Genomic DNA, 24,128 nt, shown 5'->3' with positions numbered 1-24,128 from the left:
TTATCATTCCTCCAATTGAATTTGTGTCTAGATTTTTTTAGATACGTTCATATAAGTCATTTTGATTTTATTAGCTGCCCTTTGAAGAATTGTAATTCTTTGTAGTTGTCGTCTACTGAACATTGATGCATATTATGTTTCTGCCGACAAATAACAGGAGGAGATCCTGTCTTTCATATATCATACTGATTAACTGTTAATTTACATTGTTGAGTACATAAATGGAATAGAATGTTTTTTATGATTGATCTAACTCATCTTTTAAATGATATCTTCCTTAGTTGTTTTATTAATAGAAAGGACAAATTGGTGATATCACAAATTACAAAAGGTTAAAAAATTCCAATAAGCATTTCTAAGACAGTTTTTTTACAAATGGCATAACAAATTGTTTTCTGGTTCATGAGAACAATGATTTTTAACGTTAACCTGATATACTAGCATGAATCGTTACCATAACATAGAACATCTTCTACATTCAATTATTATAAAATTAATGCTACATTTTATCATAAAACTCTGTTTTATATCAAGCATAATTAGTAGTGTGTTGATTTTTGATTAGATTTATTCAAACTTTCATTATTTTAAATAACATTTCAGTACTATTTGGACTTGTCAGTTGGATGTACCTGCATCAAAACGTTGATGTTCACTCCATGAATCGAACCCAGTACCGTTCGCATTAAACGCCATTGTGTTATCCACTTAACTTTTGAGTCCTAACATTTCAGTTCACTTTTTCCTTCTTAAGAAGTAATGATAAAAAGATATTTATCATAGATAATTTATTCAGTATTATTGTTTTGAGAATTTACTTTTCTCAGTAGAATATTCGAATACCATATTATTTTAATAAACATGTACATTATCATTGTAATGTTAAATTAAACTTTAAATACCAAAATAAATATACCATATTAATTGCTGCGGACTTTGTACAGTTTAAAAGTACCTACATTTTTGTTTCGTAAACTATTGTGAATTGACATACCAACTTAACATTTATAATAATTATTTACCTACAGGAGATGAACTTTGAATTACATTTCTCTAAGAAATTGAGAAAACATAATGTTATATCTCGATGAGAATTATGAATGGTAACTTTTGAGAACTATTTGTAGACTAATACTATATATATATATATATATATATATATATATATATATATATATATATATATATACCCACTCAACTATACATATTCGTGTGCCTCTTATCATAAGCTTTATTTTGAACTATGAACTATTAATATACAATTTACCATTCTTGAGTTCTGCCCAGTCTATGAATTACTATCTCCCACATTCACAGCCACGTTTGAATAAATTTGTACAAATGTTATTTTTTATTTTATGGTACGATATGGTCTGTTTGGTTTGTATATAAACCCAGTATATTTAAAGTATATGATTCAAATCTCGGAGGCTGATATTAGTGTTCTGGACTTAACAGGCAGAGCTAGGCAGGTAGCAGGACCGATAAGGACTCTAGTTTGTTTTATGTGTTATTGTTCCGGTCGATAAATCACTGTTCTCTAATTGGCAGTATCATTACGTTATATATTAATGGGGCATAAGGCTACAAGATATAGCACATAATATGTAAAGTTATTATCTAAGTCAAAAGTTGATGACAATAATTTGTTAATTATGTCAACAACAATAAAATGTGTTAAATTACAAATTAATTAAGTCTGAAAATGCAAATCATTCAATTTTCATTCAGTAGGTGGTTGGAATTGCAGTTGCCATGATACCTGAATGTTCAGATTTTTATTCTGTGTTACGTTGTTAATGTACATTGATAAACATTTTCTGTCCAATGCTCCCGACAGTATTTTTTCTTCAATTCCTGTCCGTTACTGATGAAAACTACTTTCAAACAAACAAACTAGTGATGTCAATTATCCAAAAACACTAGTGAAAAAACAGTTACTAATGGAAGACTGATGTTTAAAGTAAATTTTAATGACAGTTTTTAAATTTTTTGAAATCAGATATATAGTTCATCAATTTTACCTACCAGTTAATAATTATTTTTGTTATGTAACTAATCAACTAACCAATATTCTTTAAACCATGTGTTCCATTCGAACTGTTTGATTTGCTTCATTAATATTCTGTACACATATTTCTTTTTCACGTCAATGAAATATTTTGCTAAAAATAATTGGCGTTGAACTGGATATTTGTTCATCATTCAGCTAATAATGATCTGATTACTCACTGGGAATCTCTGCCATTTGATTTCGACGTTACCAAATGTGTAGCCAAAGGAATTCAACTCAGGAAACCAAACCATCGAATTTATCTAATTTGACGAATTAATCTTTATCAACCGGTGTATTATAAATTGAATAGATATTTTATGAAATCTTTATCAACCTGTTCTCAGCTGTTATTCATCTACCTGAATGTGATTACAACAACAATGAGAGATATCTTGCCTTAATCACAGACAGTCATGACTGATAAAAAATGAATAATTCATTATTTGTTGTATGTATTTATTTTTAAGATTTAAGACTGAATTTGACTGACCTCCGTTAGTATGAGGATTTTGTAAACAAATGTTTAGTAATCACCTACGGATTTCGTCCTGTGGCGAGTTTGATATACTCCCACATCAATGGTGATACCGAAAATTGGAATTATGGATCACACTACTAGCCACTATCTAAACACATAATCAGATTATAAAAACAGAGAATATCAAGGAATCCATTTAATTATCACATATATCAACGGGGATTGATTAGTTTAAACGATAAATACGAACAGCAGTAGATCATGACCCATAATTAATATATAAAAGTATCATACCCACCAGAAATAATACCTATTACTACCAATATAGGTATTAGCATTAGAGGTTATTGGTAACACACTGAACTGTGAGTGTGCGACACTTGCAAGAAACCTAACTCAGTTTATCAGTTAAAAAAGTACAAAACTTATATCATTACTCACTATCCAAACTATGACAGGTAACTACACATCCGTTATCTGAGTCTTATGCATTCTCTATATATATTTAGATTTAGTTTGTGTGTAGTAGTGGAAGTACAATATGAATGTTCATTAAGCGTGAACAAATCAACCGCAGCCTACTGACTATTAAAATAATCGATTTCTACTTCGGATACACTGAGTTTGACTGCTTGTAACTTCATTGGATTATCTAATGTTAAAATAAAAATAATATATTTGTAATATCCCAAAGAGTAGAAAATTAGGATTTCTGACGTTTCGTGACTTAGTGTAAGTCACTTCATCAGAGAATAAATAACCAAATTAAAATTAATCCAAGTTTAAATAGTACAACGGAACAATGCAAGAATAATAATGTTAATCTGCTTCTCTATTCTGAGTCGTTAATCCTGGTTTAGATTTAACCTGTTTCGACTTACTATTGTATCAACGTATTATACGAGAGTGAGATGAAATATTTTAAACAATTCGTTATACGTTTTTATTAAATAAACACATTCAGGCATGAAATACATTCTTTTCATCATAATAAACTAAATTAATCCAGAACGTCTACAGAATCCATATGCAACAAATATGATTTTTTTTTATTGAGATCATGAACCGATTGATGTTAGATCACCATCGAAAACCTGGACAGCCGTTCCGTCCTATTGTGGGACTCCTCAGCAGTGCGCATCCACGACGCCACTCACTGGATTCGAACGCAATTCAATACGTGACACAATTACACTCCGAAAGCTCTCAGAATATGATACATTTGGTAAAAGTATTGTTTTCAATTCTCTAATATGAGTACATGCTTATGTCTGTTACCTCTCTTGGAGGAGCATAGGCCACCCATTAGCATCCTCCATCCAAATCTGTCCTAAGCAATAATTTCTAGTCGCTATTCATCAATTTGATGTCTGCCTCCAATTCTCGGAGCAATGTGTTCCTTGGTCATCTTTTTCCGGGTGAATAGTATCTAACCCTTGTTCACATGGGCCAATAGCAGTAATTATAATGAAGCATCTATAAAATAAATCATAACCTTTGAAATTTGTGAATAATTTATGTTATTTCTACATACTTATCTGTAATCATATCTCAACTTCAACCCTTAAATTGTAACCAACCCCACTCAAATTGTAACAAACTATTCAATAGCGTATATATTTTTATAACCATAATAATAGCACATGTTGTCAAATATTATTCTGTAATTTATAAATAACAGACAATGAATGATTGTAGTAAATCTAATAAATTCATAGTTTATGTATATATGACCTTCGTTATATCACAATAATAAACAAAATTAGATTTCACAAGTTGTCAAGTGCTGTTAGTAGTTTTGCTATTACTGATATAATCTACCTAAGCATATTAATACGTATATATATATGTATATATATACCATGTCACAATAGTTATTTTAATAACATATTCAATTATTTAATATGACAAAGTCAATAATCAGTATTATTACATATTTCTGCATGATCTATTAGAAATGAAACACTGTGTAAAATATTTGTAGATTTGTGTGTTTTTTCCCCGTAGCTCATTGAAGTTGATCAATCACTACTGATATATGTGAATCTTGGGATGATTGCAGAGATATAACTAGAGAGTAGCACAATTTGGAGATTAGTCTAGGATTTTCAACATAATTATACACATTAGACATAAAAGAGAGAAAATTTCCACACTAACTGTTTTGTAAAGATAATACTGATAGGATAATAATAGGATAAGATAATACTGGTAGGATTTTATATAAACTTTTTGTCTTATTTATGACTTGTCAGTTGAGTGTACTTATATCATAGATTTGATACTCACACCGTGATGTTAATCTAGTACTTATTACCTTAAACACTAGAAAGTTGTCCACTAGACGACTACATCACGATAGTCAAACTTTATATATAAGTGATAATGAGGAACTTATTCAGGAGGCCCGTATACATAGTGAACTAATTGAACATTGAATATAAAGAGTGAGAAACCCATGCAACTGATAACTTTATCAAGTTTTTAACAACTATATTTCTCATTAAATATTAATACAGTTAATAATGTAATATGTCAAACATTTAACCCGATAATGCTGTTTAATATACCAATCGAATCTATCAATTGAGTCATTCGAAATTACTTGTTCAATTAATAGTTCGCCAAAATGCAAATGATATTTAAAAAGAATCAGGGATTTAATACTTATGAGAGCCAATTTATACTTACTTTCGACAAGCAAAGTCCCTGAAATGGATGAGGGTGAGGAACGTCTGTCCTCCATCTACGAATACTCTCACATGGCCACCAGTATAGGGCCACTCACAATGAAATCCTACTCACTGATCATGGATTCTCTTCACACACAAAAATAATCATTCAATAACTTTCTAAACTAAGCCTGAACTTTTGAGTTTTTTTCGTAATTGGATTTTGAAAAATAATGGTTCTTATATAATCTGTTTTTTATGTTCTTAGTAAATTGATTCAAAGTTCATTGAATTCATTCAAACCCAACCTGAAAATTTCTAAAGATATTAACACCGTTAAAAAAAAATAATAATAATCATAAAATTTATTTACTTAATATGTATACATAATTTTACATTCGTGATTTCAGTATTAATATAGTAGTGCTCGGAGGGGAATATATAAACGATATAATAATTCATTTCATTAATTTGAAAGTATACAATTATACAAAAGAAATGGCTAATAATAATAAAATTAAGAATTCATGAATAAATCACCGTAAACAAAATAATAATAGGATAATATTCATTAGGTAAACATACAAAAGTAAATAACGTGAAAATAATAATAATAATCATAATTGTTATTATTATTATTATTAGTCAGTCAGTGAATCCAATAAATGTTTTATTCACAATAATATAGAATCAGAACCGGTTAGTTAATACTGATGATGAGCATAAATATACAATGTTGATAACAGATCCAAAGAAAATAATTAAAATCATGTTTATTTGTTTGTTTGTTTTTTTTTTAAAAAAAAAGAAGAAAAGGGAAAAGATCTTAAGTAGTGATCACATTTTACGTGAAAATATCAACTCTTCTACACGATATTCACCGCTAACAAATTCGAATTTGAAACGTCTTAAATCTTTCCGTGTAATGATTCCACGAACCTGAAAATAAAGTAGAAATTAATAAATTTATCAAAGTAAGTTTAAGTTCATTTATAAATAATAAATGTGACAGTTATACCTTAACAATATCGGTGAGACTATAAATAAATTAATATATTTGTAATATCCCAATGAGTAGAAAAATTAGATTTTCTTACGTCTCGTGACTTGGTGTAAGCCACTTCTTCACAGTCCTATTGTTCCGTTGTACTATTTAAGCTTGGATTAATTTTAATTTGGTTATTTATTTATTCTCTGAAGAAGTGGTTTACACTAAGTCACGAAATGTCAGAAAATCTAATTTTTCTACTCATTGGGATATTACAAATATATTATTTTATTTATAACAATCTACTCAATCTATTCGAAATTATCAAATCAAACCTTGGTAATGATACCCACGATGAGACTATAATTTATGGACAACCTTTGAGAGACGTTTTAGTGACCTTGAGAATGTTCACCTACTAACTAGAACTAAATGAGAACTGTAGATCAATATGAGGAAATGCAATTATGATTTGCAGTTGGTGGTTAGGAATAGGAATTAGATTTGGGGTTTTCACCACGAACCAAAATCACTTAAAATGCTTAAACGGTTTTCCAGCTATGTAAGGATCCACATTATTTGTTAACTAAGATCACATAATTTAGAACAATGAACATACTTAGACAACATTTTCTGAACAGTTGCTGTTAAAAATTACATCAAATAGATTTGAACTTTTCGTGATAGTTTTATTTAGTAACTGTATACGATTGTTGTAAGCTGTAGTCTGGTACATGTAAGAGTTAGTGAATGGATAAAACCAAAATCAGAAGATTACCAAATTATCCACTAGTGATCTGAGCTTCGCAGGGAACTATCAGTATGATTATCTTCGAAACAAGAGAACTTAGTGTTTTGAAAATTCCGGTAACATAATTTAATAAAGATTTGATTAGTAACGATCCATTGACTGGGAAAATCGACAGTCAGAACATTTTATGTAGTTAATGTTGGATTATTTTATCCCATACTATTGACTTTCTTCCGCAGAATTTAGTCACTAAAACATAAGGCACTTTGAACTGACAAGATTCATGTTAGGCTAGTTTCCTTTGTTTTATGTGGCGGGACAGAAAGATGACATCAATTTATTTCAATCTTGTTGTCATTAATCCAGTATAAACTTACTTCAACATGACACATGTGAACCTTCATTCAGTGAGATATTTATATTCCCTATATTAATTCAAGTGAACTATATTCACTATATTTTCCAGTAACTCTATTAATATTCCCCCATATGTTATATTATTGTGAAGAAATTATTATAGAAATGAGTGCGCTTTGGTCTAATGACGAGGTGATTCTGGAGAGCCAATAAATCCTCATTTTTACAAGTCTTTCGGATTCTTTCGTGCTTCATGGGAATTACAGTGGTTACCGTTTCCATGTATGAACAGTAGGACGGTGGACACAACAGAGACGACATAGACAAAACACGTTTTTATAACCTTGTCAGTCATTTGTCACAAAAATAACTATTCAATAAAATCACATACACAATATTCATGACATTGTCAAACTGTAATTATAAGTACGATTTCAATATATACACAAAGCAAAAAAAGCAGAACATTAGTAATATACTTGATTTTGACTATCAACAACCGGTAGATGCCGGAGACCCAATAAACGGAAAAGATGGTAAACACGAGTCATTGTCATAGTCTAAAATAAGAGAAGATAATGTTTCACGTGGTAAAATTGTAGTAGAAATTAGATGATTATTGAGCAATATGACATAATAAGATAAATTCCGTTGAATAAATATAATAATGAAAGACCAGGACGTTCATCATTCATCAACATGAATTATTCAACAGATTTTGAAGTAGAAAAACATAAAAGTCATATGAATACTTTGTTATTCTGACTGTGAATTATGGTTGTCGAATATAAAGATATCAATCAGAGTAAACGTAGTAATTTTGTTAAAATACTAGTTTAAGAACAGTGTCCAAGGTGTTATTGTTAATTTTTTAAAATAGAAAACAGACAGTTTCTGTTGGATGAGGACGAAGAATAAATGAATGGTAACCGATAGGAATTATTTATGGACTAATATTATATGTGTATTTATATTCCTTTTATCATAAGCTCTTATTTGATCTATCGACTATTATTATACGATATACTATTCTCAAGACATTCCCAATTTATTAGTAACAGTCTCTCACAATCACAGCCAATTTTTGGCCTGATCATGTATAATTGTTATTTTCTTTTTTATGGTATGATGAGATCTGATTTGTTTGAGTATAAACCCAGTATGTCTGAAATATATGATTCGTATAACGGAGGCTGATATTGGTGTTCTAAAATAAACCGGCTAAGTTAAGAGAGAAGATACCATCTCGGTGGTCCAATTAGAACTCAGCATTGACGCTGAACTGATCGAACTGATTTATTTGTCATTAGTCTGGTCGATGTCTCCAATCGGAGGTCATATCACGCGATATAATTAATCGGACATAAGGACATAACAGTTTCTGATAAAAAAGGAATGACATACAAAAACTCAGGAAAAAGTAGTAGCTTATATTTATTCAATGCAAGCAAGTCTCTTATGAATTTGATGTACTCAGTCTTAAAATAAAAATCTTAATAATTGAAAACAATCATCTATAATCAAAAGATCCAATGATCGGTTGAAATTCTCATAGGAACCAATATACTGCGGGATTGCTTATAGGGATTTGGAAATAGTTAGCATCTTAACTGTAAAATGACAACTATAATAACTTATTCTTCAAATACCGCCACAACACTGACAAAACTAAATGAAAATATTATCACATTATGTTTCAAAATCATATTCTTAATCAATCATTGATTACTTATCTTAACAACTCCCGATATCCAACACCGAGGTATTCTGAAGTCTACACACAAATTACTTTAAAAACAATACAATTTATTATATACTAAACAAAGAGGAAATCCTAGTCAACTAACAAATTGTATTTAAACTTAAAGACATATCCACCACATGGGAATTACGTGAATAATTACGTAGGATTAAAAACTTATTGCTAAGTATAAAGTGAGTACGTCACCATCACATTGGATTGACAAAAACCATGCAATTAATGAAATAATATTAGAAATTATACAAAGATGTTAATAATTATCATTCTGCATTACTTATAAGGGGGTTATAGTGAGGTGGAAAGTCACAAGAAACAGATAGCTATGATCATGAAAAATACAGTGCCAATTTTTGAAAAATACACTTTTACCATGTATTATGTTAGACTACATTTAATTGATTATAATCACTACTCAGAATTTAATTTCTATTCAGATATTGAAATAAAAGACAGACAAAACAGACAAAAAGTCACTGTAAGTAATTCTTTTAATACTATAAAATCATAAATCGAATTTCTCATCAAAATAGCTTCATTCATCTGTACTTTACAAACAGTTTGCTTATTATACACGATACAACTATTGTGTGATTTATTCGCCAACTTTCAATGAATTATAAACCAGATACTCATTATCTTCTGTATTATTCAGTACCTCAAACACTACAAATGGGACAAATAAACACTAAGGAATACCTTTTCTTTTACTACTGATGATGACACAATAGGGATCCACTAGCATTTACAGAGTGATTTGGTGTAAAGTTAAAAAGGGATCACTAGGAAGCGACTTTTAATGTGCCAAAACTGAATTATCGTGAAGTTTGAAACTTCTGAAATTTCGGTTTGAAAAATCCTTTTTGAGTTTACTTTAGTTAAACATGACTCAAAGTTAATATTTAAAAATGACAATCTTCGAACATTACAGCTCCGTGTCCCGTGTTCAAACATACGCCATTCTAAACAATAAAAAAGCAGACGTAGATGAGGTCATCAGCCTTATCCACATGTATGAACGAAAATATCAAAGCTCAGAGAACGCAAAGTTTATTCCTAACGCAAGCATAAAAGAAAAATCTTCCAAATTATAGGAGAAATAATTATTACCTATACGTGATTGAAATTCGTCAACATAATTTATCTACATGATCAAATGAAGAAAGCTTTATATCAAATATTTTTAGTGGTCCGCTGATCTGACTCTAATTTAAAGAACGAATGAATATGCATCAATTTAATACCCTATAGTACACTTAAATTAACCACGCTTGTGCGACGGCAGTAATAAGAAGCCAGTTAACTGTTAAGTTGAACCGATTTATTTCAGGCACTCACTTACACCGACAGACATTCAGAACGGAAAGCTGGAAAGCAAAGCGAAGGCAAGTGTGGCAACACCATCTGATAAAGCGCAAAGGTATTTAAAGACATGTGATGAATAGGGTAGGCGATACATGAATACCATCATATAAAAACAGTCAAGGTTAACAAGGTCAAAATGTGACTGAAGAACAAACAAATTGGTTTGTCCAGAGGCTAAAATAATCCATGTGGGAACCTAAATCCATTGTTTATAATGATCAAGGTTTGATTGACTAGACTTTTAGCCTACGGATAAGGCTCATTTTGTAGCGAAGTCTATTTACAGTGATAATGTGAATATTTTTAATTAAAATTGTGATCTCGCACAAACTAACATAACATTGTACATTTTCGTAGTGGAACACAACACTTCATCATCTTACAAAAAACATGTGGACAATTTTAATCAAAATGTTTACAGGAAGATGAGATTTCACAATTACTTTTTTAGAAGAAAAAATATTTACCTCTGGGACACTGTATGGTGCTTCACACATGTATGGCCTCAAGTCTAAGTAGGCGTCCATATCATCACATGACAAATTAGCTAAAACATCCTAGGTAAATCAAAAAGAAGACACAAAAATCCGACGTAGAACATCAGGATTCTGAACAAGCCTCACAGTTTAAAAAAAATTTAAAACATGTATATTGTTATTGTTATTTTTGCATTTTCTTATTATTTACACGATCTAAGATATTTAAACAATGTTAAAAGAGCGAGATATTTTGAATTCAGTAGTAAAACAATGGTTAGAGGTTAAAGCTTTTACACACCGGTCCCAAACTTGTTCAACCAAATTCATTCTAAACAGTCGAGTAGCATCAACAATGATCAATAAAAATGTACAGTTTGAAACCGAGGGTATATGAAGTTCAATCAGTTACTGACCTAGAGAATTCTATTTCAGCAAGGTTTCAGCTTAACGATAGTGACTTACATTTCATCTACGAGATTGAGAATTTAAGAAAACTTAATCTAATTGGATCTGTGCAGATAGGTAATGTCACTTCCTATAGAGAAAGTTGGAGATTCATGAAACTACCATACATTATGCACTACATCAAAATCAATGGTTAGTGACTTTCAGTATGAATATTATTTTACTTATGCAATTGTGAGGTTCCCTTTATACTACTAAGCCAACAAACAACAATGAATGAAAGTGAGCACAGTGGGAGGCATTCATTACCAATATTTTGTGTAGTAATGGTTACGAGAGAGATCGGTTGTCGAATAGCTACATAAGTGTGATAGACTTGTCTAAAATTATGTTCGGCAGCAATTACTTTATCATCAATTATTACCCTACTTTAGAAATGGAACTTCGTAGTTTTTAAAAGTGAAGTAGCATTTATTATTTCAAATAAAATAAGGATAGATGCAAGTATGGTCAAAAAATGTGCATGAAATCGTACTAATTCCCCGAAGTTTTGGAATACCTAAAAAAGTGATAAAAACTGTTTGATTCATGCAAGGCAGGCTGAAGATTGTCAAAAGAACATTAAGACCGACCGATGTCATCTGTGATCTGAGAATCGGAAAATAATATGAAACACCTATCTAACATATCCTTGAATTGTAGTAGTATTTTCCTCGGATCTTATTTATTATTTATTTATTTAAACACATAAACATTGGTATAAGGAGGCACCAAATATATGTGTGTCACATCTCGTCATTTGATTTGTGTGAAAACTGAGATACTGCTCGGGTGCCCAGACCGAAGCGGGTGGTTTTCTTGGGGGGGCCACACTCGGAGCCTTTGACCTAGAGGTCTGATCCACAAGGCAGTCGAGCAACGTTAGGAGACGCAGACACATGGTAGCCGGTGACCAATAATTGGTCCATACTCCGTTTGTTCCGTCGGGATCCTGGAGCCCATCTGCACCATTGTTTTGTAATCAGGGTTTTCCAACTAACTCTCCTAGGTGTATCCTCCATATCCATCAAGCGGGTTAAAGCGCCGGACATTCGCCTTTCGTCCTTTCAATTTCGTAAACAACGATCCTGTTAACTCTCCCCACTCTCGGCCGTACAAGGGCACTTGGGGGCTCAGATCTAGCGGAGGGCCACTGAAAAATATGCAGCATTGAAAAGTCGTTTTATCCTAGTCTCGAACTAATCAGTTGTGAGGATTCATGACAACACAAACGGCCAGTTTTGAAACCTTTATGTCCAACGATATCTATACACTAATGAATTTTCATCTAATGGCCTATATCTCCGAACATTGACACAGCCTAAAGCAAAACATCTATCGAATGAATCCAGTTTTAAGATGATTCTCCAAAAAGAAGCTATCTTGAAATTAAACTGATTCCTATGAACCAAATAAATACGTTCATTTCCATAGAACAACAATCAAACTATCATAAACTAAATCATTTAAATGTATGAACATACTCTGAGACTTTGATCACATTCGATAAACAAAATAGACAATCTCATTAAAAAGAATTAAATTTTAAAATATGTTGACTTACACCTAACTTTGGATAGGATGGATAAGCATCATCATAATCTTTATAGGTCAATGAATATACGATATTACCATCTTTAGATAAAAATGCCTAAATACACGAAAGTTGTGAGTTGAAGAAAATCAAATGAATTTACAAAAAAAATTGTGATATTTTGTATTCAGAAAAATATGCATTAGAAAACTTACCAAGTTATGAAACTGTGGCTTATATATTTAAACAATTATCTAAGTAATTTGATATGAAATTCGAAAACTCGCCTTAGTTTTAGTAGTAAGAGCGTATTCAGTCACACTAACAAATAAAGTAGCTCAAAGTCTACTGAATGAGTCCCTGAATGCACTGGTACGAACAAAGGTGAGGAAAAACCGTCCTCCATCTACAAATAATTTCATATGGCCACCAGTATACAACCACTCACAAGGAAATCCTACTCACACCTCGCAGCAGGGAGGTTCTTTGCGAAGTCAAGAGAACGGAAACTCAATGCCCGAAACTTGGACCGGGTTGGTGGATATGGAATATCCATCTAGAGTTATTGGTTGCAAAACCATGATTACAAAACAATAGTGCACATTGGCTCCAGGATCCCGACGGAACAAGTGGAGTACCAATCTATTGTCAGTCACTGGTTACCATGAAACTGCATCTCCTAACGTTGCTCCACTGTCTTGTAGATTAGACCTTCAGGTCAGAAGTTCGAGAAGTGGCCTCCTAATATGATCACCTGCTTCGGTTTGATTTCCCATGTAGTGTTCCAGTCCTCACACGAATCGAATGACGAAATGTGGTGCATATAAATTTGGGGCCCCCTTGTACCAATGGTTATGTGTTTAAATAAATAAATGTTACTGAATGAACCTGTATGCTACTACCGAACCGTATTTTCTCACCAGTTTATCTATCAAACTCCAACTAATAACACACTTCATCACTCAATTTCTGTGGAGGCTGGATACTGCCCGGGCGACCAAACCAAAGCTGGTGGTCTGCTTAGGGGGCTACACCTCGAGTCTTTGACCTGAAGGTCTAATCTACAAGACAGTGGAGCAACGTTAGGAGATGCAGTTTCATGGTAACCAGTGACTGACAATAGATTGGTACTCCACTTGTTCCGTCGGGATCCTGGAGCCAATGTGCACTATTGTTTTGTAATCATGGTTTTGCAACCAATAACTCTAGATGGATATTCCATATCCACCAACCCGGTCCAAGTTTCGGGCATTGAGTTTCCGTTCTCTTGACTTCGTAAACAACACCCCGATGACGAGGAAGTAGTGAATAGGTCTTCAAATTACTAACATTTGGATGTACGAAAGTATATTTTAAGAAAACATTGGCTGAAATGACTTAGCAACCCACAAGGCTGATAGAATCTCTCTTTAGAAAATTACTAGTGTTTTGTACATGGTGATTTAAGAACCTATCTCCTAGTCTCCAAAAAGTCCGTGCACTTCTCCCACTAATCCCCAACAAATGATGTAAACACTTTTCATTAATCTAATAATGTGAAAATGAGGTTTTCGTCAGAACTTTAAGATCCTATGTAATACTAAATTTAGAAGCATTTCTCTTTCAGTGACATTGTAAGGTAAAGCGAATGTGAACCCTTAGTTTATTAAAGATATTGTCCTATCTGTCTGACTAAATTGTTACAAGCTTCAAACAAGAACAACAAACAATTGGCTTCCGCGAATAAAACCTTTGATGGACGGAAAATAAGACGCCTTAAAAAAGTTAATAAAAGTTGTTGTATCATATTGATTCTGGATTATATTCCACGCCAACTTAAATCAATAACTCGAACGAACAAAAAACAACAATAACCAAGGTAACTTTGATAATAGAAAAATAAAATCACAACAAGAAAAGGTAACATACCCGTTTTTGCAACAGTAGTGCTAAATGCTCCGAAGAAATCATCCCAACTAAAGTACCATATGAAAATCTTGATGAATCTGTGGAACCCACTACAACTGGAAATCCATGATGTAAATTATTTGTAACCCGTTCAACTAATTCACTAACACGCATAATAGGATATAAAAACACGACTGGATTAGACATCAGGTCATAAGCTCTCTTAGTTATAGATAAAGAATGCGGTGTCCACGGAAGTAAAGCCATACTATTCAATCCAATATGTTCATCATAAATCCCCTGTAATAAGTTGAAAGTCAACACAAAAACGACCCGATTAAAATAATAAAAAACAATACTGGACTACGACTACAAATCGATCAATTTATAGAAAAGCTTTACAACTTACTTCGCTTAAACAATCACCCATATACTTAGCAACAGTCAAAGTCATTAGCAAAGGTAATCCAACAATTACGTTTCCTGTTGCCTCCATTAGAATAACTGTTAAACTTAATGTCGTTCGAACAATACCACCTAATTGTGCAGCAGCTCCAATCAGTGCGAATTTACCGGGATCGGAGAAATGAACTGGATCAATAGTATGCATTAAATGTCCTAAAATAATTATAAAAATGGATAAAAAGAAATACTAGTTTGTACAGTAAAATAATTAATAAAAACTAATTAATTCAGGTTAGCAAATTTGATTCGAATTCGATCTTTTATTTCTATATATAAATGTTCTTAACAAGTATATATGTGATCAGATTGTTCGAAAAGTATTGCGCTAATATATCACATAGTTCTGATAAGTTTCATCTTATTACACTACCGAAATTTATCAAAGGGACTAATTGCTTTAAATCTCTTTTTAGTTAAGCACGGTTATGTCATCGTTGAAGCGCCGTCACTTGACCTATAAATAAGGTTAAATCCATTCTCATGTCAATAGTATATGCTCGGTTGTATTATCCAAGCGTAAAACAACAAAATGATCTCGTGAGTTGTTCAAAATGAAATGATTAAAGCGTTTTGCTGACACAGCGCATTCCCAAAAAGATATAGTATTAACTTAGTATATTAGAATCTTAGGAACAGTTATAATCATTAGCTTAAATGGATATGGTTTACAAGAGTACATTATATACGTGCTACCCTCCCCCATACTATGGTGCGTTAACTGTTTACACAGTATGGTTCGTTTCGGGATTTAAAATATGCTTTACCTTGCTTATTACTTCCTAGTACAAAATCTTTCCATATGTCAAGGACATGGTGGGATATACTTTATAGGTGATGTACTAGTTGTATCAATTTCATGTATAAAGTAGAAATTTATGAAATAACCACTAACCTATGATTCGACCCCAGCCAGCACCAATCAACAAAGATGGTATGAATAGACCAGCAGGAACAGACAAACCATATGTAATGCAGGCCAAGAAATAGTATACGAGTACAAATATGCTTAACACTGAAATACTGTATGTCATTGGAGGATCGTGAAGCAGAGTTCGGAGAGAACATTCAGGTGTTGAAAATAACAGTGAGGAAATTGAATTAAACTCGTTGTCCGCACACATCATCTGTTTTATACGGAAAATATATAGGGAAAATTAATGAACCTCATATGATTAGTCAAGAAATTAATATGTCGAAAAATAGAATTTATTGAGTGTTGATGTGTTTACAATTTTAACTAATAACAAATATGGTAGTAATCATATTTTCTAGACTTATAAATAAACGCCAAGCGAAAACATGTAATATTGTGATATGAAATTATTACTTATAACAAAATTGTTCATGGTAGTTTGATTTGGATTTGTCAGTGCATTGTCAACGCTCAAAAACTAAGCTGTAATATAGTTAACCTAGTGTTTGGGTGTGAAATAAACTTCCATCTAAGAATTAGTTTTCTATGTCTCATTAAGTCGAGTAACATCAGTTTGGCGGCAACATCGTTAGTGTGAAGTCGGATGATCATATAAATGACTTTGTTGACTCTAAAATCTTAACATGTGTTCAAGCCACAGTTATTACCGCGATAACTGTTTTTCATCCTTAGTTAGGATCACTTAGTTGGTAGTAAAATTAATCCCTGAATGAATCTTAGCTACGATTGGTCGGAACATTTTGATAAATAGTAAATGTTTATACCTCCTGCCACTTGTTTCTCACATAAATCAAACCCTCTAGTCTAACAGTATGAATGTGAATAATTATTTTAGTCAACCAGTGTTGCATTTTATCTAGTGCTTCGTGCAAAAAAGTATCATTGATACTTTGATAGATTGTTGTCCTTGGGTATGAGGACATGGAAGAAACTTCTGAAACACTAGACGGACGCGTATGCTCAGTAATTCATAGAAATCTTGAATGTGCAGTATATGTGGACAGAAGGGTGTTCCGTAGTTATATCATCATCTGTAAAAGACTGAATAAATTTAATACAGTAACTATCCCCATTATAACAAATTCTGATAAAAGAAATACGATTGTTTAATTACCTTGTACGATAGAGGCCTTAAGACAAATATACAATCTGAACTATTTTCATGGAATGGATTTTAAAAGTAAGAATTAATAAGAGCTAATTAACAATAACTACGCCTGGTCATTATCATAGGTCAATGTCAGGGAAATAAACCTCGATACACAAAGAGTACCTAAAGTAATTCATATTTACTTCTCCTTGTATATCAAAGTGCTCAACTTCATAGTGAAATCTCTAGAACCACTACAACTGGACAAAACACTGTCATAACCAATATCAACCTATTTGTAACATAACCCAGTATTAGCATAAGTTTTAGTACCATCCGGTTTGATTTGAATTCACAGAATTAACAAATATTAAACGATCTCCACTTAACCATCACAAATAGTGAAAATATATTAATGCGTAAGAATCAAATTTATATCAATCGAATATCTTTAATAAAACAATAAATTAATGACTGAATCAACGAGAGTAAAACGTACTTTGAGGGGGAAAGAACTGCTAGTATATGCTAATGGACTACAATCACGAACAGCCCACATTATTGAAAAACATAAAGTGGTAGTTAACGAACTGACCAGAATGGCTTCTATAATCTTGTTATATTTTGTTGTAATGTTCCTGAAACAAAGGGAAGGAAATTATTCAGTCCCAAATGTTTCCAAACATGATATACACGAAAATGTAATGTCGGATCGAACAACTAATATAAAAAAATTTTATGACCACTGAACAATTTTATGTATTATTAACGGTTTCTACAGTTGAAGATAGTATTTTGCTAGAAATTTCAGTCATATTGCAAAAATTGGAAGTGACAAAGTCCTACTAGAAAAGGATTACCCGTTGTAACGTTAAAGTTATAAGCCATTTTCATGCTTGAACAACTTTAAGCGAAGTAATGAATTGCTTACATATTTTTGCTTACTTTTGTCTATATCTTGTTAGGACTGAATTCGCTTTCACAAACAATGCTCCAGATAATCCACCAATTAGACCCATTAGTAAAAACATAAGAATTTCATAGGCATTGTAATCGTTTAATGACTAAACCAAGAAGGCACAAAACAAATAAAAACAGACAACATTAGTTATATGGAAAGAAAATACCACAGTATAAATGACACATGAATGTGAATAATTAGCCAACTACATTAGCTTTGAACCTTTAGAAGCAATGAAAAATAACATGTGACGGCTCGGATTCTAGACCCGAAATCCAATACGTAGAACAATTTTTTGGACAAGATGAAATGATTGATAATAAACGATAAATCTATATTATAATGGATCACTTCTATTGTGATGAGCGAAACAAGTATTCACTTTCAAAAATATTTCATTAAAAAGAACATGGAGTGCATTGACCATTAGATTTAAAACTTAGGATTGGCTAGTAATTTTTTTAGTTAATAAGACAATGAACACAGTCAGTCAGTCAGCTACAACGTAGGACCAGGCACATTTATGCATCGGTCCAAGTTGCCATACCTCACTAACACAACAAGATGGACACCGGATTCATAAAAGTAGTTAATTCAGAGGTGGTAATATATAAAAGAAAGATTGCAATAAGGATATAGCACAGGAAGAAAGAATTAGTTCGTAGAAAGAAAGATATGAAGCGATTTTAATCTCTTAGTTTAAGGGAAGACAGAAAGTGTATACACCGACGCCATTGTGATCGATTCTGAATACAAGTGAAAACATAACAATGATAATATTTCGCTTGATATGATCAGAAAGTCAGGCAAACAGACAAGTAATGATTGTTACGCGGTATATATCATAAATAAATGTGACTATTAAGTAAATCAAGGGATATAACTTACTTCTATGGTACCGAAGCTTACAAGACCACCAGGAGTAAATTTGAACACATGGGTACGAGTCAGTGATTTGAACAGAGCCAAAGTAAACATCGAAACCATTGATGCGAAGAGCTACAAGAGCAAATTTTTATTGGTACAATGCTATTATGAACTTGCAATAAAACTCCTAATCAACCTACATAAACTAGCACGAAATATACATCCTAACACTAGGAGGGTGTACAAAAAAAAATCATAATACTCAACACCATTTTATGATTCATTTTTTTCTAAGTGACAGATAAAAGCCAGATGTGCTTTTATATGCGACGCTATATATTTATGTAATGCCATTGGACACATTCTTATAGTATCAAGAAAAGTTATTACCTTTTCGAATATTAAATCCTCAGCTTTATATAACGCATGAAATGTATCACCAATTAACATGTAAGATAGTAAATGCGAGCTCTTATGAAAGCTTTTGTCATTTGGAAATTCAGCCTGAAACGTGTTTGTGGTAACTTAACCTGGTAACTATTAACATTTTAAAGTTCACTTTGCAGAATAAACAATGGCCCGATTGTCCACAATTTCAGATAAACACCATAAAATCAGACTTGAACACTTCAGTTTGTATCTTTTGTGTACCGGGATGGTCGACAACCCAAACTGATCAGATGGAAGTACCCCCAACTTTAAATGTACCCCGTAGATAACATAACGGGTAATGCAGGACCAACAGCCTGAAATAACATCAGAATTAAAGCCAGGTCCTTCTGCCCTAACTCTCGCTAAGTTGGTTATTACTTTAATTCACAAATTAACATGACATTGGTGAATTTACCATATCTTTTGCTTATTTTTCACTAGCGCTCACGCTCATTTTGTAGACCTTTGTAAGATTACTCTTATTTCTACTCATATTTCAAGCTTGTTGGAATAAACCTCAGTGATCTGTTGTCTGATTTGATATGAGATAAATGGGAGCACGAACAATCAATTTGCAGTACGGTTATATAAGACATAAGACAGCATCTAGTGAGCTTGTATCTTTAGTTATCAGTCGACATGAAGTTAGAGAAATGTTTAAAAGTGAAAGGTAGGCGAATTCAAGCGACGAGGAAAGCAACTGTTTTTAAATCGGAGTGTTGTATCCTAGTGAAGATTAAATTACGAGTAACTTCCGAGAACTATTAATGGACTAATATTATATATATATATATATATATATATATATATATATATATATATATATATATATATATATAGTTATTGTATAACTATTCAGTAGCTAGACTATGTATATCTATATTCCTCTTATTATAAGCTTCATTTCGACCTATAAATTATTATTGTACGATTTACTGTTTTTAAGTTATGTTCAGTTTATTGACTACTGTCTCCCACGTTCATAGCCACTTTTTGGTTTGATTTTGTATAAATGTCATTTCCTATTTTATGGTGTAATGCGGTCTGTTTGGCTGGTATATAAACCAAGTATGTTTGAAATAAATGATTCGCATAATGTGAGCTGTTATTGGTGTTTTAGACTCAAGTGGATGGGTTAGGCGAACAAAGGACCAATAAGGATGCTAGGCTGCTCATACCGGTCGAACGTCATTGGTTTAACACAATACTAAGTCGTATTTCAGTTGGCGGATAAATCACGTGATAACTAGCCGGCCTTAAAATCACAACACGGGGTGCTAGAGATTTATAGGCGACATATAACTCCGGTGATGAATATCCCTTCTAAGAAACCTGATGATATTGGACTGATTGTTTCACAGGTCTGAGATCAAAGTACAGTAGTCTGAGTCAGGCAGCACGCCACCGTATAAAAAAATGTTTACTTTTCAGTATTACGGTACAACATGAATATTGTCAATCTTCACTGAAAAAAAACACTGAACAAAGATAATTATAAGAATGTCAAACAAGATCTAAAGGTTTATTTGTGTGCCAGTGATAAAATCAGACCTGTTTTCGTGAAAGTCAAGAATGTGGTTCCAAATGATGAACACAGAACGTGTGCACGAATTTAAATGTTACGAGAGTCGTGCTGCACACTGAACAAAACGTCCGGGCAGCTAGTTAAACAACAAAGTGGACATAGACAATGTTTAGGAAATACTTCTAAATTCTTAGAAGACTACAGAAAGCTTGGGAACAAATCAACGATAACAGTATATTCAATAGTAAATTGGCGTCAAGTAGACTTCGATCCAACCAAAATTATTTGGTAGGGTTTGTTGAGAAAGAAATATTAATACATGAAGCCCTACACATATGGGCGGACCCTAGGTTGAATAGTGTGGATTGAGGTTAGCTTCATGACGGCAACAGTTAATCAATAAGTGAAAATGTTTTCGACACCTGATTTGATTTAACCTCTAGTAACACGGGAATTGAGAGAGCAACCTCGATTGTTTAAATGCTAGTTTTATTTGAATTTGTGTCCAGTTATTTGACATTAACTTGACAACACAAAATCCGACTACTTTTGAACCAACACTGACAAGCTATTTTTCCTAAATGTCCTTTGAGTTTTGAGATGAACAACATTGATATGACTACAGCCGTGAACAAAGGTTTTTTTGTTCATTGGGTTTTAATAACGAAGTACATTAATATGGACCAACATGTAGCAAATTTTGAACATACTTGCATCGAATGAATCACACTTTAGATACATACAAAACCAACACATAGACGTGACAGGACATGTTAAATACAGGACCATTTTCGAATCTATCTACCTAAAATAATGAACTTTACTACTTCTCTGAAGAATAGCCGTGTCACATAAAACGTTGAGACAATTCAGAGCATAACCGCTGCGATTATTACAAATATGACTTTAGGTTTATTGTCCACCTACAATATCTAGTGGAAAACCAAATGACGAACAGACAGTTTGACACAAGCAAAACTTGAGGGTAGAAAAACATGACAAAAACGAACAATAACTTACTATGGTCCATGTTAATCTTTGATAAACGAAACTAGCGCCTTCTTCAAGGGCAAATAACAGACCCCCTACAGGTGCTCCAAAAGCAGCTGCAACCCCAGCAGCCGCACCAGCACTGACAAAATCACGTTTTTCTTGGTCATTTCTAAAAATCTTCAAGCAACCCAAGGAATATTTTAAAAACCGCAATCGCCCTTGTGATAATCCTGCAGCAATCACCGAGCCAATATGTATCATAGGTCCCTCTTTTCCAACAGCCAAACCTCCAGACACCGCCAAAATAACACCAACACCCTTTACGATCATAGTCAGGCATCGCATTACACGAGGAACATTAAGACCATTAAGATAACATTTAATTTGCGGGATTCCGCTTCCAGAAGCAACTGGCTACAAAAATATTTGGTCAGAAACTTGACATACAGCTAAAAAGACGACTAGTGTAGCTGCTATACCTGTGAGGAAAGAATTGATTGCACACCACAAAAATCCTGGAACAGAAATCCACAAAGAATGTGGGTAACGACTGATAACTACGCTGGTTAAGGAAAGAAGACAGTTTGTTGAAGTGTAACCTGAGCCTCTATGTTGTTTATTAAAAGGATACGCCATGAAACTGATCTATACTTATACTTCGAGATGTTTTCAATAGCGTAATCAATTACGCAGGCAGAAAGTCCAGTAAACACGCCTATGAAGAATAGTACTAAATGCCTTAGCGAGGCTCCTCTAAAGATGCTTCCCTGTAAAGTGTAATTAACTGTATTATATGTTACATAAGACGCCCTTCGTACTCCTTCGTCAGTGAATATTTTATTCTGAACAGGATCATAGTCAAAACCCTGAGAGCCAGATGTTTCGTAGAGTTAAACCTACTTCGATGCCTTGGTCCAGTAAGATATCAGGATGTAAGTCGTCATTAGTGAAAGACAGCACACCTGTAGAGCTGCATCGTGATGTCTGGTTTCGACGAAAGGCTTGCGTATCCTAGAGCCGAAAATACTTCCTTCGTTATTCTAGGTCATATATAATACCTCCACGTCGCTAGAAATGCCCAACCGAAAACTGTAGGACAAATTTTGGTTCACATCACTCATTTCTTGAGCATTCGCACCAGGAGCGACATCACGCCTCGACATTGACAAGAAACCTAACCATAAGGAGCGCTTTTCCTTGTCAAGGTTGTCTGAACGTACGAGACTCACAGTTCAAACTCTAATTTTGAGTTACACAGATAAGTAGTTCCTCGAAATTTAATTCTCTGAGAAACCTCTAATGTCCTTGTTAAATAAAACTTGCCGTGTTACAAAATTAACAAAAGGGTACAAAAGTTTTGGTTACAATCTTTTTCGGACACTACTAATGCTACAAGTACAGTGTAGCAGATAAAATTCCGAGGCCTATAATCGTAATGCTGAGTACAAATTCAAACTACTTCTCAGACAGTCATCATCATCAAGCAAAATTTTGGGTATGCCACAATTGTTTCATTTTGCGGAAGTTATTAAGACTTCGTCACATTTCGTTACTTTGAGTTGCATTACCAATGTGAGTGTTCGAAAAATGGTTCAAATGGTTGCAGACGAAAGAGAAGAATCCTTCGCTAAAGAGGCTTCCGTACATAGCAGCAGTAGATCGTTGATGGGGTCAGGTGCGGACCTAGTTATGTTTAACAGGCTAAAGAGAAGTTGTAAAAGTAAATAAATCCCAAAAATAAATAGTCTTGTTTGTCTTCGACATTTGATGCTGACCACACTAGTTTTAGCAAACCCTTCTAGCTGACGGTGCTCGGTAGTGCATCTGCACCAGATAGCGAGTGGGTACATCGTGCTACGCATCTCCTACGGCCGGTAGTCAGCTTAGATTTAACGCTTTCCGATAAATCAATAGCCTTTCAACTATATCTTCGAAACCTTTCATTTCTGACTTTTAGTTTGACTTCGATGGCATACTCAAATTGTGAAGGTTTTACTTTTAAGAGTGTTGTTTGACTCCGAATACCTGTGGCATTTTAAAAGTGTTAGTAAAAGATGATGAAATCCTGCCCTGAATCCTTAAAAATATAAC

The 24,128-nt window shown here is 33.0% G+C and overlaps 1 protein-coding gene across 1 annotated transcript in view; it reads right to left on the bottom strand.

Annotated features, from left to right (window-relative positions):
• The window catches only part of CLCN7_2 (H(+)/Cl(-) exchange transporter 7), a 28,439-nt gene extending 5,202 nt beyond the window's left edge, over positions 1–23,237 (bottom strand). The window contains exons 1-17 of the mRNA XM_051211694.1: positions 23,096–23,237; positions 22,938–23,048; positions 22,838–22,903; positions 22,669–22,804; positions 22,485–22,594; positions 22,065–22,451; positions 19,109–19,219; positions 18,205–18,323; positions 17,759–17,897; positions 16,128–16,359; positions 15,180–15,388; positions 14,792–15,070; positions 12,914–13,000; positions 10,894–10,983; positions 7,782–7,862; positions 5,226–6,145; positions 2,069–2,415 (exon numbers count right to left, since the gene is read on the bottom strand). Coding sequence (XP_051071783.1) covers positions 6,044–6,145; positions 7,782–7,862; positions 10,894–10,983; positions 12,914–13,000; positions 14,792–15,070; positions 15,180–15,388; positions 16,128–16,359; positions 17,759–17,897; positions 18,205–18,323; positions 19,109–19,219; positions 22,065–22,451; positions 22,485–22,594; positions 22,669–22,804; positions 22,838–22,903; positions 22,938–23,048; positions 23,096–23,158 — 2,322 coding nt within the window. The 5' untranslated portion in view covers positions 23,159–23,237 and the 3' untranslated portion in view covers positions 2,069–2,415; positions 5,226–6,043. The remainder of the gene's footprint in view (positions 1–2,068; positions 2,416–5,225; positions 6,146–7,781; positions 7,863–10,893; positions 10,984–12,913; positions 13,001–14,791; positions 15,071–15,179; positions 15,389–16,127; positions 16,360–17,758; positions 17,898–18,204; positions 18,324–19,108; positions 19,220–22,064; positions 22,452–22,484; positions 22,595–22,668; positions 22,805–22,837; positions 22,904–22,937; positions 23,049–23,095) is intronic.
• Between the last annotated feature and the right edge of the window lie 891 nt (positions 23,238–24,128).

This window comes from Schistosoma haematobium, chromosome ZW, assembly GCF_000699445.3.
Source record: "Schistosoma haematobium chromosome ZW, whole genome shotgun sequence".
Classification (NCBI taxonomy): domain Eukaryota; kingdom Metazoa; phylum Platyhelminthes; class Trematoda; order Strigeidida; family Schistosomatidae; genus Schistosoma; species Schistosoma haematobium.
The sequence above is the reverse complement of the archived record's forward strand: the minus strand, read 5'-3'. Positions and strand labels throughout refer to the sequence as shown.